The sequence below is a fragment of the Strongyloides ratti genome (genome assembly GCF_001040885.1).
Source record: "Strongyloides ratti genome assembly S_ratti_ED321, chromosome : 2".
Classification (NCBI taxonomy): domain Eukaryota; kingdom Metazoa; phylum Nematoda; class Chromadorea; order Rhabditida; family Strongyloididae; genus Strongyloides; species Strongyloides ratti.
This window is the reverse complement of record NC_037308.1, coordinates 14,050,324-14,068,042: the sequence shown is the minus strand read 5'-3', so window position 1 is coordinate 14,068,042 and position 17,719 is coordinate 14,050,324. Positions and strand designations below refer to the sequence as shown.

Sequence of the window (17,719 nt, the reverse complement as noted above, 5' to 3'; positions counted from 1 at the left end):
AGAATAATTGGAACAAGTAATATCAATTTTATAACCATATTAAAATAAAAATTCTTTTACTTAAAATTGTGAAAATTTTATTTATATAAAAATATGTATATATAAATACAAAAAGATACTTTTTTTTTTTATTAAAATACTAGATAATTAAATAGATATCTAATACACATAATCTGTTTTCTTTATTATATTAATTTTTTATAATTTAACGCTTTTTATATCATTTAACAAAAAAATTATTATCCATAAAAGTGCATTTATTTATTTTTTTTCTTTTTAAATATCTCAAAATTCAAACATTATTAGTAGCTTTATATATTTTAAAATGTGTACTTTAAAAATTTTTTATATTAATCATCTTTATATTATACAAAAGAATATAATTTAATTAAAAAAATATTAAAATTAATATTTCCTTCATATTTTTAAAATATTGATTTTTTTTTATGTAATTAAAAAAATATATTTTTATTATGTATAAAAATAATATTATAAATTGTATTGAATATTATTTTAAATTAATATTATTTTTACAAAATAAGATAATATAGGAAATAAAAAAATTTATTTTTTTCTTTATATAAACAATGTAATAATTTTTTATATTACTAAAAAAAAATGTTAATTTTATTAATGGTAAATTATTATTAAATTTTAAAAAATATAAAAATATTTACAGTTATAATAATTTTATATAAAAAAAATATTTTTTTTTAAGTTTACTTTAAAAATCAAATACTAATCTTGAGGTATTTGAATTTTGCACATTTTTAACTTTTTTAGCATGTGTATATAGATAAATAATTGGACTTGAACAAGTATTTAAATTTCCCAAGAATAATATATATGTTAATAATCTACCATCACCAAATTTAAAATTAAAAAAATCCATCAAATTGACAATAGCAAATGGTGAATACATTAAAAATGATACAATAACAATTGTTATTGTAAGTTTTAATGTTTCTTTCTTTTTTTTAGCAATATCATCATTTTTAATTTTTTTAGAACCTTTAAAAACATATGATATAATATAACTTTCTTTTTTTTGTGTTTTGAAACAACTTAATATTGATGATTTTTTAAAAATATTATAGAAAAAATTTAAATATATCCATTTATATTTTTTTTTCCTAAAAATAAAACAAAAAAAATAAGAATGTTAAAATAATATATAAATTGATATTTTCTTACTGTATAGTAGATAATCTTTGATAATCACTTGATCCAGTTGTTTTTGTACGATATGCAACACGATAAACAAAATAAAAAAGAACAGCAACAAGTATACAAGGTAATATCCATGCTACCGTTGAAAAAAATAAGATATTTAATTTTGAGATCCATGCATTATTAAGAGGCACTTCACAACTCCCCATAACTGTTCGTTCCCATATTATTAAATTTGGTATTGAACAAATAAATGCAAAAATCCATGCAGATAAAGCAAAAAATTTTGCTGTTGTATAAAATTTATATTTAAGACGTTCCATTGGTTTACATATAGCATAATAACGATCTACAGATGTAGCAACAAGTAAAAATGGTGAAGCATACATTGGTATAATTGATAAATATTTATATAATTTACAAACATATAATGGTAAATCAAAATCATATAAATGAATAGTAAATAATAATGTTGGTAATATACTAAATATAGCATAACAAAGATTTGATACACACATATGAATAATTAAAGTATGATGTGAACGAAATTTTCTTCCTTTTTTTTTATATTTATTATAAAATAAAAAAAAAATTAAAAAAGCATTTCCTAATAATGTTGTAATAATACTAAATGTACTTATAATTGTTGCATGTAACTTCATTCTTTCAAACATTTTTATCTCTTCTTCTAAAAAAGTTTCATTATCTTTTGAATATGTTATTGATAAATCATCAGACATATTTCTCATTCTAAAAAAATTTTTTTTATACTTTAAAAAAATTTTTTTTTTTTTAATTCAACAAATTTGTATATATTTTTTTTTAAAATAATATAAAATATTTAGAAGAAAAATATAAAATATTAAAAATTTAATTAAGTAGTAAAATATTATATACTTATAGCATATAAATGTTATGAAATATTTACATAAAATTAATAATTATCATAAAAATTACTTATTAGCAAACAGTAGACACTTTTTTTTTGTATAGAATAATAAAAATTGATAAAGATAAACTATATTCTCATACCAAATGTCATAATAATATTCTAAAATATATTAAAAAATATTATAGTAATATAATAACAATTTAAACAGTTCTATCCTTTTCTGTTAAATAAAAATTTCTTTCAACAATATTAAATTAACAGTTTTTAATGTTATGAATTTTAAATAAATCTACCTTAAAATAATTATCTTAATAAAAAAATTTGTTTATCACAATAAAAACAATTTTATTAATTATACAATTTCTATATAAAAAAAAATTTTTAACAAAAAATAAATTAAGCTATTAGAATTATACTTAGTTTTATATAATAAATAATTTTTTTTATCTTTTAAATTATAATAAAAATGTATTTTTATTTATTTAATAAATTTAATATGACTGTAGATAAAAAAAAATTTATATTAAAATAAAGTATCGTTAAATAACAATTTTATAACCATCAAAATGTAAGTAATTTTTATATCTTGTAAATATGATTCATACATCATATTTTGGAAAAGAAGAATATATTTTGGGAAAAAAGAAAAAAACAACAAAAGAAGAAGAATATATAAAGGAAAAATAAAAAGAAGAAAACACATTATATAACAGTGATAGTTATTTCATATTATAAAAAGGTACCTGAAGACTTTCAGGTACGATTATATATATTTAAATAAACACAATAAAACTTTTAATCTTATTATTTACTTTTATAAAAAAAAGATTATATAATTAGTAATAAATTATAAAAAAAAATAGTAGTCATTTATATTCTTCATATTTTTAATTAACTTTTTAAAAGTATCTGGACATAATCACTATTTGATAACTTCTACAATTTTAATATTATATAATAATATATTATTAGTATTAGGTACTTTAATCATTCTAAGTATTAATGTTTTTTTATTAAAAAAAATTAACCTTTAATAAACTTATATATTTTTAAAATTAAAATAAATTTTTACAGTATATATCTGCAATTTTATTATCATAAAAAAATAATTATTAGTGTCTTAAGTTAATAACTTTAGTTCGCTTTAAAATTTCTTAAAATATAATTAATTAATTTTTTTTATCAGCCATATGAAATTAGCAAATATACTTTAAAAACATTAATTGCTGTACATAATTAAAACTTTTTTAATCATTAATATTTGAACAAAACTTTCTAAAAAATATTATACAAATATCTCTGTCAATGGCAGTTAAATGTCATTAAAATAATTATATTTACCAAAAAAAAAAAAAATAATTTTAAAAAGGTATGATCAATCAAATATCTGATATTTAGTTGTTTTAAAAAAAAATTAACAAACCAAATATACTCTTTTTAAGTTTTAAAAAAAATAAAAACATATTAATAATGTTTTTAACCTCATAAAATATTACTTTTTATAAAACAAAACTAAAAATTATTTATTTATAACAGATATATACAAATTGTCATAAAAAAGATTAAGAAAAATTGTTTTTTTTAATTGTTGATGAAAAAATTTGACAAAAAAATAAAAAGTTTTAATCATTTTAATAGACAATGAAATATAGTTATACATATTAATATTAATCATTTTAAATAATTACTAACTTTTAATTAATTATTTTTTAATAAGCTTATTTTTTTGTTAAAATTTATATTTTTTTTTCAATAACATTTAATAACTATTATTTGTTGAATAATAAATAAGTTTAAAAAAATTTGAAATAAACATGTAAAGTTTAAGAAATAATGAAGATCTAACAAAATTAAGGTTTTTCTTTTAAAAAATATTCATAGTTTAATATAGTTTTTAATAAATTTAACTAATAATTTTTATAGTTACTTATGTTAAAAATTTAAAGTATGAATCTAAATGTTTATTAATATTGTATTTTTTTTTGTGACGATAATATGATGTATTAGAATTTTAAGTTATAAAACTTTTAAATGATTCTTAGTATATTAAAGGTATTTAATTTATGACAACATGATAAGTATAATATTAATTATTATAATTAAATTTTATAATATTTGTAAATATTCAGAAGTCAACTTATAGTTTTGTAAAATTTTTTATATCTTTAAAATAAAACTTTTTTTTTAAATATTATTATACTTCACATATTTAATAGTTACATAAATAATTGTATATGTACAATAACATATTAATAAATAGATAAAAAAATTTTAAAGAGGTAACAACTTTTATAGTCATCATAAAATTATGATTCTACATTACATGTTATATATTTCAATAATAGTTTTTTTTTATAAATATATTTTAAATTATGAATTCTGCCTATATAACATATTAATTTATATTTGTTATAGTGTATGCATCTTGAATTTGACTATTCATAAAATATAATATTTAAATCCAATAATTTAGTTTTTTTATTAATGTATAATTTATGCATGGTAAAAAAAAATTTTTATGGCCTATTAAACTTTTATTTGAAAAAAGTGTCACTGAATCTGTGTGTTTAAATAAGTTATAACTAATTTTCTGACTAAATTTAACATAATTTGTAATAAAATGTAATAATAAGCAAATGCTACATTAGCTTGTTAATTTTGTCAACTTTTAATATTCATTGTGACAATAAAATAATTATACTTCAATAAATAAAATATTTGGTAGGTTAAAATATTTTAAAAGGCAAAGTTTTTCAATTTTTTTTTTATTAATCAGGAGATTTAAGATAATATTATTACACATAATAATTATTAATAGATATAAATATTTCAATAATTTTAGATAAATGTCGTTTTTACGAAAAATATAATCTTATTTTTTAATTAATATTTATAGAATATAATCTGATTGAATATTAAAACTAAACACTTAATATTCGTTAAATATTAAAAAAAATAATAATATAAAATTATTTAAAAAGAAAATTGTAAAGTATAATTAAAAATTAATTAATGAAATAAACATAATTTTACATTCATATGATATCATTATAATCATATCACTAATATTTGTACTTAAATCAACAGGTATATTTTGATAAAAAAATGTTTTTACTTTTGCATTAGAAGTAAAAAAAATAAAAATTTAAAGTTAATCATAAGAAGGAAAATTAAATTTGTTGATATTTTTATATTCATTGAAAATTTAATTTAATTTTTTAGGAAAAAATATAAAATTAATATTTTATCATGATGAATCTATTCTATTGCAATAAAATTCAAGATTTATTAAAACTTAAATGAATATTGCTTATTCAAAAAAAAAAAAACTTAAAACATTCTTTTTTGTTGAAATAAACAACAATCAAATTAAAAATTAAAAGTTTCAATTACAAAAAATGAGTTCATAAAAAGGGCAATTTTTTGAAATATATAATTCTGAAATATAAAATAGTCAAAGCAAATTTTTGCAAGAAATGTATACATATGTAAAATAATAAATTTATCTGAAACAAAATAAAAGATATAAAATTATTTTTAAATTTTAATTATTTTAATTCATTTGTAAAAAAAAACAAAATAAAAATGATTTAAACAAATTAACAAAGATTGATAAAAAAAATATTAGTTTAGATATAAACTACATTAATTATTTTTTGCTTAATGAAACTATTTTTTTCTTTATTTGATACATAATGTTATATTATTTTGTTTTCTATTTAAAAAAAAAATTTTTTCGATTAAATAATTTACCCACATATATTAATTATTTTTAAAAACGTTAAACTAATTTGTTTTTAAAATATATATACATATATAAAAAATTTGGTAAATAAAAATGTTTATTTTATATTCATATTATTTTTGATTTTTAAAAGTATCTTGTTTAAAATATATCAATATTTAAAAAATATTATTAGTATATGACATAAATTTATATATAAAAGACAAGTTTACATAAAATTGTTATTTGCATATTATAAAATTTATTTTTTTATGAATTTTGTTAAATTTTAAAAAATATTTTCTTAAAATAATTTTACAATTTTAATATGTTACTTGAAACTAAGATTTATATTTTAAATTTTCTTAATGTATTCTAATCGTTTAAGTGAATTTTGATTATCAGAAACATCAATAAGATTTTTCTTGCATATTTAAATAATAATTTCATTATTTTTAGAAGAATAACCACGCAAGGTATTATGAAATTGTGCATTCTCAATGTTTGGTTTTTTTTTCTTTAACTTCTCTAGACGATAGATTGCCAGAGGCTTAGATGTACTGTATGTTTTTCAAAGTAAAAAAATAATTAAGATGAAATTTTAATTTGTACTAATGTATGACATGAGCTTCATCTACAATTATTCTTTTTAATTTTTTATTTCCTGTAATCAGTTTACCAGTGACTGCCAACAATCAGTAATATATAAGTTTGATGTTGCTAATATCACATTATATTCTTAAAGAAACTTATTAACATCTTCAAATGCCATATTCAATAACCGATTATTATATTTCTTAAAAATTTTGTTAATTCTTACGCAACAATTTAATTTACTTTTTTGACAATATATTCAAAATGTTTTGTAAGAACAAATAATATATTTATATAAACCTATACAGTACTTTTAAATTATATTTTTCAAAATATTATACAATTTCTATTAATAAAGTAATAAAATATATTTTTTGTTGCATATAACTAGCATATTGATAAATTTTACTTTTAAAGATTGAAAAAAATGTAAACATAAATAAGTAAAAAAAACAATTTAAATTTTTGTTTCAAAATGATATTTTTGTGATAATTTTAATGATAACGAATGTGTTGAAAAAAAAAGTTTCAATAATTTAAAATTTCTAGCATCATTTAAAGTATATTTAAATATAAATAATTTTAACAAATTCTACTTTATTAATCAATAACTTTTAAAAGTAGTCATAAAAATTAAATTTCAAAACGTATATTTTAATAAACTATATTTTAACTTTTAAAATATTATTTGTTAAAGAAGAACAAAAAAAAATAAAGTTTAATGCCTATAAATATTACTTTCAATTGCTTTTTAAAATTTATAAAAAAATTAGTTGATGTCATTATAAAAAAATTATTAATTTTTGTTTATACTTTTAAATTGTTTATAACATTTTAAATATGCATTTTTTTTAACTTTTTTGATTTACATAAAGATTATATAAAATAAAAAACTTTCAATATATCATGAATAATTTTATTAATGCTTCCAGTTTAATTCTAATCATTAAATAATAAAAATACCTATATATAATATAATTTTTACAACTCCTCAAAATAAGAATTTTAAAACAATTATATAAAATATATGATATATAAATGATATTAAAGTGATAACAATCTTGTTTTTTTCACTATATCAAATCATTTCCAATAAAAATTTTTTTTCAATATAAATGCAACAAATCACAAATAAAAAGTAAGACGATCATTAATTTTACCAAAATCATCATCAATTGATTTAATCTACCAATAAATTTTTTTTTCTTGTTAATATTAACTTTTTTAAAAAATTTGTATTTATTTCTTTAGGTGTATCTGAAACAAATGAAAATTTATACCAAACTTTAATTATAATTTATTTTAAATATTTGACATTGACAGAAAAATGTTTACAATATTTTTTTTAATTAAAAGATAAATATCCGTTTAAATTATCTAAATATTATTCTAAATGTTTTTATTTTTTTTAAAAATAATATATTATTTTAAATATTTTGAAAAAATTAAATAATATAAAGTTTATAAACAAAATAAGTGAGATACATTAATATATAAAGTAATTCATTAAATACTATTATAATTTTAAATATTATTAAATATTTTAATAAGATTGAAGATATATTTTATTGTATAAATGCCAACATAAGTATGTTAAGAAAGTAATTATTAAGACATACAAAACAAAAAAGTTGGCGATATAAAAAATTAAAATAATTAGCATATAAATAATTAGTTATTATTTATTTTTACTTATTTTTTATGTTTAATATTATATATCTTATTTTAGAATTTTTTGTAATATAATAAAAAGAAAAATGTAAATATTATAACATCAATTTTTGACACATGAAAATCTTAAGTTTAAAACTAAAAAAATCTTTCGTATAAATTTTATATCCTTTTGAAAAAAGTTTTAATTTTTCAACATTATTTTTAAATTATTAGTAGATGTTTCTTGCCAAAAGATATAACTATAAAAAAATTTAAATAAAGTTATATTTTCATTTTTTATTAATTTTTAATATTATAAATTTAATATCAATTATAAATTTTTTTTAACTATTTAATAAAAGACGATATATTGCTATAAAATTATTTTGTTAAAATTTTAAAATATATATTTGAAACATTTTTAATAATTTACAAAATATACTAAATAGATATAACATTAAATAACAATTTTATTTTATATGCATTGAAATTTATTTTCAAAACATTTCCAATTATATTTAAATTATGTTTAATTATTTTATCATTTTTTAAATGATTCAAATTTTAATTATTAAAAATTACTTTTTAATGTACTACAAAAAAATGTTTATTATATTATTGTAAAAAAATTATATCTATATTTTAATATTTTACCTTTATAATAATTAGTAACTTTTTTTACTATAACAAATATATATTTTAAAAACATATTAAAATTAATAAAAAAAAAATTTGCCTTGGAAATTATTTTGTTAAAATTTCTTACACCGATAAATAATATTTATTTATTATATTTGTTTTAAAACTTTCTAATTGTATATTATATTATAATAATAATCAATGATAAAAGAACATATTTTATATGAGTAACATTTTATATCTAAAAAAAAATGTTTATGACAATATTTTATTTATAGAGTATAGATATAATATCTCATTTTTTAAATGTTATAATTTTTAAAGAATGATGTCTTCTAATGCAAGCATTCATACATTATCTAATGATTCTGTTTCTTTATCTGAAATTATTAAAAGTATGCAATCAAATGAGAATCTTTATAGATTTTTTAGAAAGCAAGGTATTCACAAAACTTATTCAAAACATATATCACAATTTGGTTTAAAATTATCAAATAAAGATGATGTAATAAATTCTAAAATATTATGTTATGGTTTTGGTGATAAAATATATACTATGGATAAAATTATGGAAATTTTATCTAATGTATCAAAAGAATGTTTAGAGAATGTTTATTATATTGTACTTGATATAAAAGATGATACAAGAATGATAATTGAAAGTAGCCGTGTTTATCTTGCTCAAAAATATGCATATTTCATTGAATTTTTATATAAAAAATGTCCTAATGCTTCAAGATTATGGTTAACAAATAGATATAATTTTCCTGGAAATGATGATTTTTTAATATATATTTTAGAAAAACTTAAAACTGATAAAGTTATTGAAATAAAACCTATATTTTTAGAAGATATTTTAAATTACTCTACCAAATATGATTTTGTAAATCAAAATTTTTTATTTGGTTTACCAAATTTAAAAATATTTACTGTTGAAATTTTTACAGATGAATTACCATCATATTTTTCTGATTGTATAACTCCAATGGAAAAATTGATCAATTGCCTTTGTAAAAAAAAAAATATTACATTGGATATGTATGTTGAAGGAAACAATAAATCAATATATGTTGCATCACAAATATTAAGTTATGCCAATTTAATTAATTTTAATGTTAATATAAAACAAAGCTCCGGTTGGATAGAATATTTTCAAAATGTTAATTATACTATTACAAATGAATTTTTTAAAATTATTAATAATCTAACAACTGTTTCACTTTTTATTCATATTATGGATGATTTTAAAATTATTAAATCTTTATTTACTTTGTTAGAAAATCTTAGAAGTATTTCTCTTCATATAGATAAAGATATTATAAAAAGTATTTATAAACAATCTAACAACATGGAATGCTGTTTTTCACAAATTAAGAAATGTTTTAATTATAAAAGTACAATTAAAAATTTAGCTGAATTTAGGCTTCACCTATTATGTCTGTCAAGTGATGTAAATTTCTCAGAAAATGATAAATTAGATATATTAAATAATGCCTTTCTAGAAGGAATTTTTTCAATAATACCTAATACATTAACAACATTATATCTTATTAGCATAAATGGTAATAAGCTTAATATTTTTAAACATTTTTCAAAACAATTTCCTTTTCTTAGTACAATTTCATTTCTTCTTTGTGTAAAAATACCAGAAAATGCAATTATTACAATTCAAAGTCTACGAAAAGTTATAATACATGGAGAATTAAAAATTAACATTCCAAAATGTGTTGAAACTGTTGTTTTTTGTTATTTTGATGAAGATTTTTGTGATGGTATTGATAAAAAATCAAAAAATAAATCAAACAAATATTATTTTAACTTAATGAATACTACTTTTAATAATTCAATTAGAAATATAAATAATGATGAAATATATTATATTGCATTTTTAAAAGATATTTTTAAATGGAAAGATATTCTTTATTTAGCAGATGATTATTTTTACTAAATAAAATATTTAAATGATATTGAATGTTTATATTTAAAAATATTTTCCATCAAAAACTTTTTTTATAACTTATTAAGCTATTATTTAAAGTATTTAATTTATTTAATTAACATTCGTAATAATTTAATTTATTTAAATTGTATTAATTATTTTTACAAACAACTATGAAAACTATTATATTTTTTTATTCAAATATCATAAACAATAAAAAATGGAAAATGATACAATAATAATCAAACTTAGTAAATACAACATTAGCAATATCACAAAAAAGAAAAACAAAATAAGCTAACTGTAAAATTTGTGTGAAAATGTTAAAAAATATTAAAATGTACTAGAAATATAAAGAGCAATAATCAAACAGGCATATGAAATAAATATTAAAAAGTATTAAATAATTAATTAAAATTAGAATAAATTCATTTATATTAAATTTATTAATTATTCAATAATACTTTATCATGCCAAAATAACAAAAAAAATTTAAATTATAAATGTATTAAAATGAATAAAAAGTTGTTTTGATATTTAAAAGTGTTTTATGTATAAGAAAATTTTTTATTAAAAATGTTATTATTGTAAAGATTCATTTACAGTGATTCTTTTTTTTTGTATTTTAAGAATTAATTTTTTTTTACATAAAAAAAATATATTATAATTAATAATTAGCACATTTAAAATAAACAAATATTTATTTTACAAACATGGAAATCTATTATAAATATAACTGACAAAAATCTGAATACCATCAAAAACTTTCTTTTTTATTTTTAAAATAAAAAACACCTTAATCATTGTATATTAATATTAATTTAATAATATTTTGATCTTTTAATAACATAATTCTCAACAAAAAAAATTAATTTTTAAGAATACTAATATATGTTAGGAAAAAAATTCTACTTGTTTCATTAAAAGTTTCAAATTTTGTGGGAAAAGTATATTCTTTTTATTTCTTTTAATATACTCTTAAGTAGAAAAAAAAAAAAATTGACCTAATGATATTCATTTTTCCACAACTTATTGCATTTAAAAAAATTATTTCATTGTATTTATTATTTTATTAAAAAAAAATTAACATAACAATATGATGGGAACACTTAAGAAGGATATTGAAAATACTCTTGAAATAGTTGATGAATATCAGTATCTTAATCAAGAGAGTGGTCTTGATAAATTGGAATTTTCTTTGGATGTATGTTTTATAATTATTTAACTTTAATAGTTGTTTTTTTTTAAGAACATCTTAGCTTATATTTCTGATATTAAAGACATGTCAGAATTATATCATACAAACAAATTAATTTCACTAATGTATAGTACTATGTTAGTAAAAATTAGTACTCCAAAAATAAAACAAAATGCCTTTAACTTATTAATGGAATCTCTATTAGTAGTATTAAAGGATAATGAAGATCTCAGATTGTTATTTGTTAATGATTATGACATGATAACTACAATCTCAAAATCTATTCATCTATATACTGATAAAGATGATGATGTAGAAGCATTTTTGGAAAACATTCTTAATGTTCTTCAAATTCTTTCTATTGAAGGATTTACAGTTAGTGATGAAGGAATTCTTGATGATTTATTGCAATTTTTAATTGAATTGTTGGTTAAAAGAGAGAACAATAATATCAGAAAATTTTCTTCAAGATTAATTACTAATATCTGTTTTACTTATCCTCAATGTTCTAAGATTGTCCTAGCAAATGTAAGTTTCAAAACGTGTAATTTTCTTTTGATTTATTTTTTTTAGTCTTCTTTTAATTCAGGAAAAAAAATTCTATTTAATGATGTTGTATTTCAAGTGCCTTCCATAATGACATCTTTTATGTCATTCCTTATTCGTTTTGATAATATGGCAAAACAAAATTTGTCTGTTAATGACAATTTACTAAAAATTCTCTTGTTTAGTTTCAATGCTTTAAAAACAGATGAAACATATTTGAAAGTTTATGTTGGACGTTTTATTATATTTCTTATTTTTGATGAAAATTTTAATTTATCTAAACTTGGAGAAACATGGAGTACTAAAAAATATGCAAAAATGAGTATAAAAGAAACTTTTAAAATTTTACCTACTATTTCAAAACGTAGTGAAGATCTTGGTGTAATGTATCGTTTGTTACATGATTTTTGTTCAAACAAAAAAGTTAAAGAAATAGTTTATGATATAGTAAAAGAAGAAGTAAAAAATCAAAATAATTCTTTATTTAATTGTCATGTTATTAATGAAATTTTTAAAGTTGCTTCAAATTATAATTTACCTAGAAGAATACCTGAAGAAACAAGAATAAATGGAGGGCATTTCATTTGCAAAATGATTGAAGAATCAATAAAAAGAAATGAAAAAATTTATTGCGAGGGGAAAAAGAATAATCTATTAGAATATTTGAAAAGTTTAGTTACAGGACCAGTTACTGATGTTTATGAAACTCCTGAACGAATACGTGTAGAAAAATTGATACTTTTTTTAAAATTATGTATTTCACTTTCTGCAGACAAATCTTTTGCTGATGATATTCCTAAAATATTTACTAATAGAGTTGCAGATCAGATATATGAACTTCCAACAAAATATTTTCCACGAATGAAATTATTCCTTCGACACAAAGGTGAAACTGTTGAAAACAAAATTTTAAATTCTATTCGATTAATACCTTTTTTATTGAAAGCTCTTAATGCATATGAAAAGTGCGCAGAATCGTTAAATTATATTTTAAGCAAGCTTGAAATAGCAGAATTCTTAAGCGTAGGATTAATGAGTAGGAATTTAGAATTAATGAAAGAAGTAATTTGTTGTTTTGAAATTTCATTACCACCACATATAGTAAGACAAATCGTTGGTGTGGTAAAAAATTTCATTGATTCTGATAAAGTTAATATCGAAAGCATATCATGCACTCAAGATACAGTAAAGGAGTTAAAAGAACAATTGGATGATACTTTCAAAGTTTGTGAATCATATAAATCTCAAATTGATAAGTTAAAGGAAGAAATGGAAGAATTAAAAGAGAATCATCAGAAAATTTATCTGGAGCAATCGAAAATGTATGATGATTTAAAAAAATCTATGGAAAAAGTTACCTTGGAAAACCAGTTGTTATCAAATCTCAAAGAAAACATGAAAAATTTACTTTTATAATGTAATTAAAAACTTTCTTAAAAACTTTAATTTTTACCTTATGTTGTCCATTTGATATCACATATTTATGTTTTTAAATAAATTTTTCAAATATAAATCAATAGCCAGCAAAATGTTTCTGAAAATTTATTTTACATAAGAATTTTCATAATAAAAAAATTAAATCAGTTAAATAAAATGAGAAGAGTTTTTAGAAATACAAAGATGTTGTGTTAATTACTTCTTTTTAACTAGATACTTTTGTTTCTTCATTGTTGAAATTATTTTTTATAACCAAAAGTATATAGTATATCGAAGTTTAATATAAATTTTTTTTTTTTGGATTTTAAAAGAAATATTTGAATAAACTAAGTTTACAATTAAATATAAAGTAAGAAATGAAGATTAATAATTAGATAGAAAGAAAATACTTAATAGATAGATATGACTGAAGGGAACTAAGCATATTTTGTATCAAAAAAGAGTAGGAGTACAATGATGTTCCTTTAAATTTTTATTTTTTTTTTTCGTTTTTTTTTTTATGTCTTTAATATATTTGTTTAGGAACATATAAAAATAAAATTAAAGAAATGGCTAATATTAAAGTAAGAAGAAAAAGTTAAGAAAATTACCAAAAAATTTTGAAAATGTTATCATGTTGTATTTTTCTTTAATTTTGTGCCCATGATAACACTTTACTGACACCACCATTTTTTTCAGATTCACTATGCTTACGTTTACGAGGAATATTATTTGTTGTAAGTGTTGTAGTTAAATTAGTGGCATTTACTGTAGTTGATGTGGTAGTATTCATAGAATCAGTTGTTTCATTTTGTGAAGTAAACAAAGAATTATTAGATGTTTCTGTTGACGAAACAATATTTACTTGATTAGCTAATTTATTATGTGAAATATCTCCATTAATATCTTTTTCACTGAGAAATTTCAACCATTGTATCTTTAATTCTTCATTTGAATTGAAAACGTCATTTAATTGGACGTAAAGAGTATCAATATTCATATCTGTATTTTGAGCTTTCTGTTCAATGGCGGCTTGTTGTTTTGCAGACATTGCCTTACGCCCTCTTTTAAAATCCTCTTCTGAGATCCTAAAATTTATTATATTAATAATTTATTAATATATTAACTAACCATTCAGTAACATTTTCTTTTGATCTTTTTAAATATTTTAAAGCGAGTTTACTATCTTCATCATTAGGATTATTTTTTTGTTTTGTCAAAGCAATAAGATCATGAAATTGTTGTATTTCTGCAGTTAAATCAACCTCACATTTCATATCTTTTTTAAAATCTAATCCAATAAACCAACAGCACATTGATGGATCCCTAAACAATTAATAAAAAATAATAATATAGGAATTTTAAACAAGACAAGAATGTATATTTTTTGATGCAAAAAAAAACAAAACTTACTCAATACCTTTAATTAACTCTTGAACAACAGGAGAGTCAGATTTAGGTTTAAAACTTTTAGAAAAAACATGAACCAGATCAATATATTGACTACGCTCAAAATTAGATGTTAAATGTCTTAATTTGGACTCAACAAGTCCTTTAAAATTTAAAAATACACTCTCATTAGGACTAGCAATGAAACAAACTAAAAGGTGCTTGTATCTAGAGAAAAAATTTATTTCTTGAAAAAGTTTATCCCATGAGCTTTTTCCGCTCAAAACCTCACGACAAATATTAAAACCTTCTTGTATTTCTCTAAGTATAATTCTTTTTGTAGAATTAGAAACATTAAATGTAGAATTTTGTTCTGGAAATGCTGGTGTTATTATCGGCATTAAATGGTATCTATCAGCAGCTTTTTGTCTAGGATCCCATACATATGCTGACAATGGATCATTATCTGGTGAGTCTGTCTTCTTCAAAAATACTGGAGAGGGCCATTCCCATGATTTAAATATATAAAAGAATTTAACAAGCAATCTTGCAGGTGTTGCATATGGATATAATTGACAACATCTTGCTACAAGTATAGCCCAAGTAATACCTCCAAAGAAACCAAGAACGTTCGAATATATCCCGCGAACTTTAGCCCAATGTTTGATAGCACGTAATGTTCCAATGTATGATTCAATATTTGGAACAGATTTTAATATTTCATCTGCGACTCTACAGCCATTAAGTGATCGAACACATTTTTCATCTAAATTCTTTAAAAGTGTACTATCTTCCAAAGTTTGATCATCAGGAACCTCTTTGTTAGCTAATCTAGCAAACAATACATCCAATTCTACATCTCTATATTTTAATTTAATTAATGGTACAAATGCATCCTGAACAGCATGAAGTTCCGTTGCATCTGAATCTTCTTCTAAAACTTTATAAAAAGATGTAAAAAAATCACTTCGATTGATATGTCTTGGTGCTACACACAAAGAATCAATATCTGCACCGGGATTATTAACACCAAGACGATACGAACCAAAAGTAAAAAGTTTACCACCAACTTTATCTATACATTCATCTCCTATTTTTCCTTTAGATGTATCGCGAACCCATTTTTTAAATTTAGCGTTTAAAACTCTTAAAACTTCTATACGTTTCTCAATACCTTCTTTGGTTTCAAATAAATTGTAATTCCGTAGAACCTCTTCAAGCTAATAATAAAAAAAAATTAATAAGAAAATATATGCATAAATGTATTGATAATTAAGATTAAAAAAAAACTTACTTTAGCTGTTAAAAATTCTTCATATAAATTAGGTTTTTTTACGCATATTGGTGGTGAGACCCCATATTGAGGAGCATTATCTTCAATATTTTGAATTGATGCTGCCATTGAGATGATGATGTGTGTAAAACTGTGAATGCTCCATACAAATAATAGACATAAGGCTATATCTTTCGTGGTAGGATTATGGAAAAAATCTTTTACCAAATACTTGTAAGTTGCGCATCAAGTTATGGACTTATAAAAGTTGATTAAGGTAATTGATTATTAAAAATTCTTATAACAGTTAAATGTTAACTTTATCTTTAATTAATAATTTTATCTTTGTTTTATTTGATAGTGTACTAGAAAAATTTGTTTAATAAAAAATAATATATTGTTTAATATATTAATATATGATTAGCCTTTTTTTGTATGTAAAAGATAACAAAAAAATTTTTTTTTTATAATTAAAATATATTTTTACTATAAATAATTATAAATTATAAAATATAATTTATACAAAATTTAAAATTTGTTTTATTGTAAATTTAAGATTTCAAAAAGTTAAATAAAAATAAATTCTAAAAATTTTTTTAGTTAAAAAGTTTTGATTTTAATAATAATAAATTTATTTTTTGTTAAAATTTTTAAAAACATTTAATTAATTAAATAATTAAGAAAAAATAAAACAAAAAAATTCTTTGAATTAGTCTAATTATTTTGATAAAACCTTAAAAATATATTCTTTTAATAGTATAAAGAAAAATATTAACAATTTTTATAAAGATTAAAAATAAGTATTTTTTTTTTAACAAATAAGAACAAATAAATTTTTTTAATTAAAAATAAATAATTAAATGTTTTTATAAAAATGGTTATAAAATCAAGTAAATAATAAGTATAAAATTAACAATTACTAATGTTTTGAACTGATAAAACATTAAAATGTTTTCAAAATTACTAAATGGTTATAAGAGAAATTGACTGGAATTAGTTAAACACATTAATATGATTAAAAAAAAACAGCAAACAAAAAAGAACAAGTTTTAAAAAATAAAATATGTTAACACAAAGTATTATAATTTAATCACATTGAATATTAATTTAGAACGTTAAAATTTAAAATAATACTTTTTTTTGTATATTATCTATACATTTAAAAGAATTAAAAATTTTATTTATCTTAATAATTCAACATATTTAAAATTTTTAAACATATTTTATTTGTTTTTCAGTTTAAGTTTTAATTTATTTAATTATAAAAAAATGCTTAATTACTTTAT

At 18.4% G+C, this 17,719-nt stretch overlaps 4 protein-coding genes across 4 annotated transcripts; 2 read left to right on the top strand and 2 right to left on the bottom strand.

Annotated features, from left to right (window-relative positions):
* Positions 1–724: 724 nt before the first annotated feature.
* On the bottom strand, positions 725–1,919 carry SRAE_2000446700 (G protein-coupled receptor, rhodopsin-like family and GPCR, rhodopsin-like, 7TM domain-containing protein; the record flags this gene model as incomplete). Its single annotated transcript, XM_024643341.1, has 2 exons — positions 725–1,133; positions 1,195–1,919. The coding sequence occupies 2 exons, from the start codon at positions 1,917–1,919 to the stop codon at positions 725–727; spliced, it is 1,134 nt and encodes a 377-aa protein (XP_024509020.1).
* Positions 1,920–9,000: 7,081 nt separating this feature from the next.
* SRAE_2000446600 (Hypothetical protein) lies at positions 9,001–10,620 on the top strand (the record flags this gene model as incomplete). Its single annotated transcript, XM_024643339.1, has 1 exon — positions 9,001–10,620. The coding sequence occupies one exon, from the start codon at positions 9,001–9,003 to the stop codon at positions 10,618–10,620; it is 1,620 nt and encodes a 539-aa protein (XP_024509019.1).
* Positions 10,621–11,707: 1,087 nt separating this feature from the next.
* Positions 11,708–13,771, top strand: SRAE_2000446500 (Hypothetical protein; the record flags this gene model as incomplete). Its single annotated transcript, XM_024643338.1, has 3 exons — positions 11,708–11,815; positions 11,861–12,337; positions 12,383–13,771. The coding sequence occupies 3 exons, from the start codon at positions 11,708–11,710 to the stop codon at positions 13,769–13,771; spliced, it is 1,974 nt and encodes a 657-aa protein (XP_024509018.1).
* A 649-nt stretch (positions 13,772–14,420) lies between these two features.
* SRAE_2000446400 (Nucleotidyl transferase domain and Poly(A) polymerase, RNA-binding domain and Poly(A) polymerase, central domain and Nucleotidyltransferase, class I, C-terminal-like domain and Poly(A) polymerase family-containing protein) lies at positions 14,421–16,562 on the bottom strand (the record flags this gene model as incomplete). The annotated part of the gene is made up of 4 exons (XM_024643337.1): positions 14,421–14,859; positions 14,903–15,097; positions 15,185–16,380; positions 16,455–16,562. 4 exons carry the CDS (start codon positions 16,560–16,562, stop codon positions 14,421–14,423), a joined length of 1,938 nt encoding a protein of 645 aa, XP_024509017.1.
* Between the last annotated feature and the right edge of the window lie 1,157 nt (positions 16,563–17,719).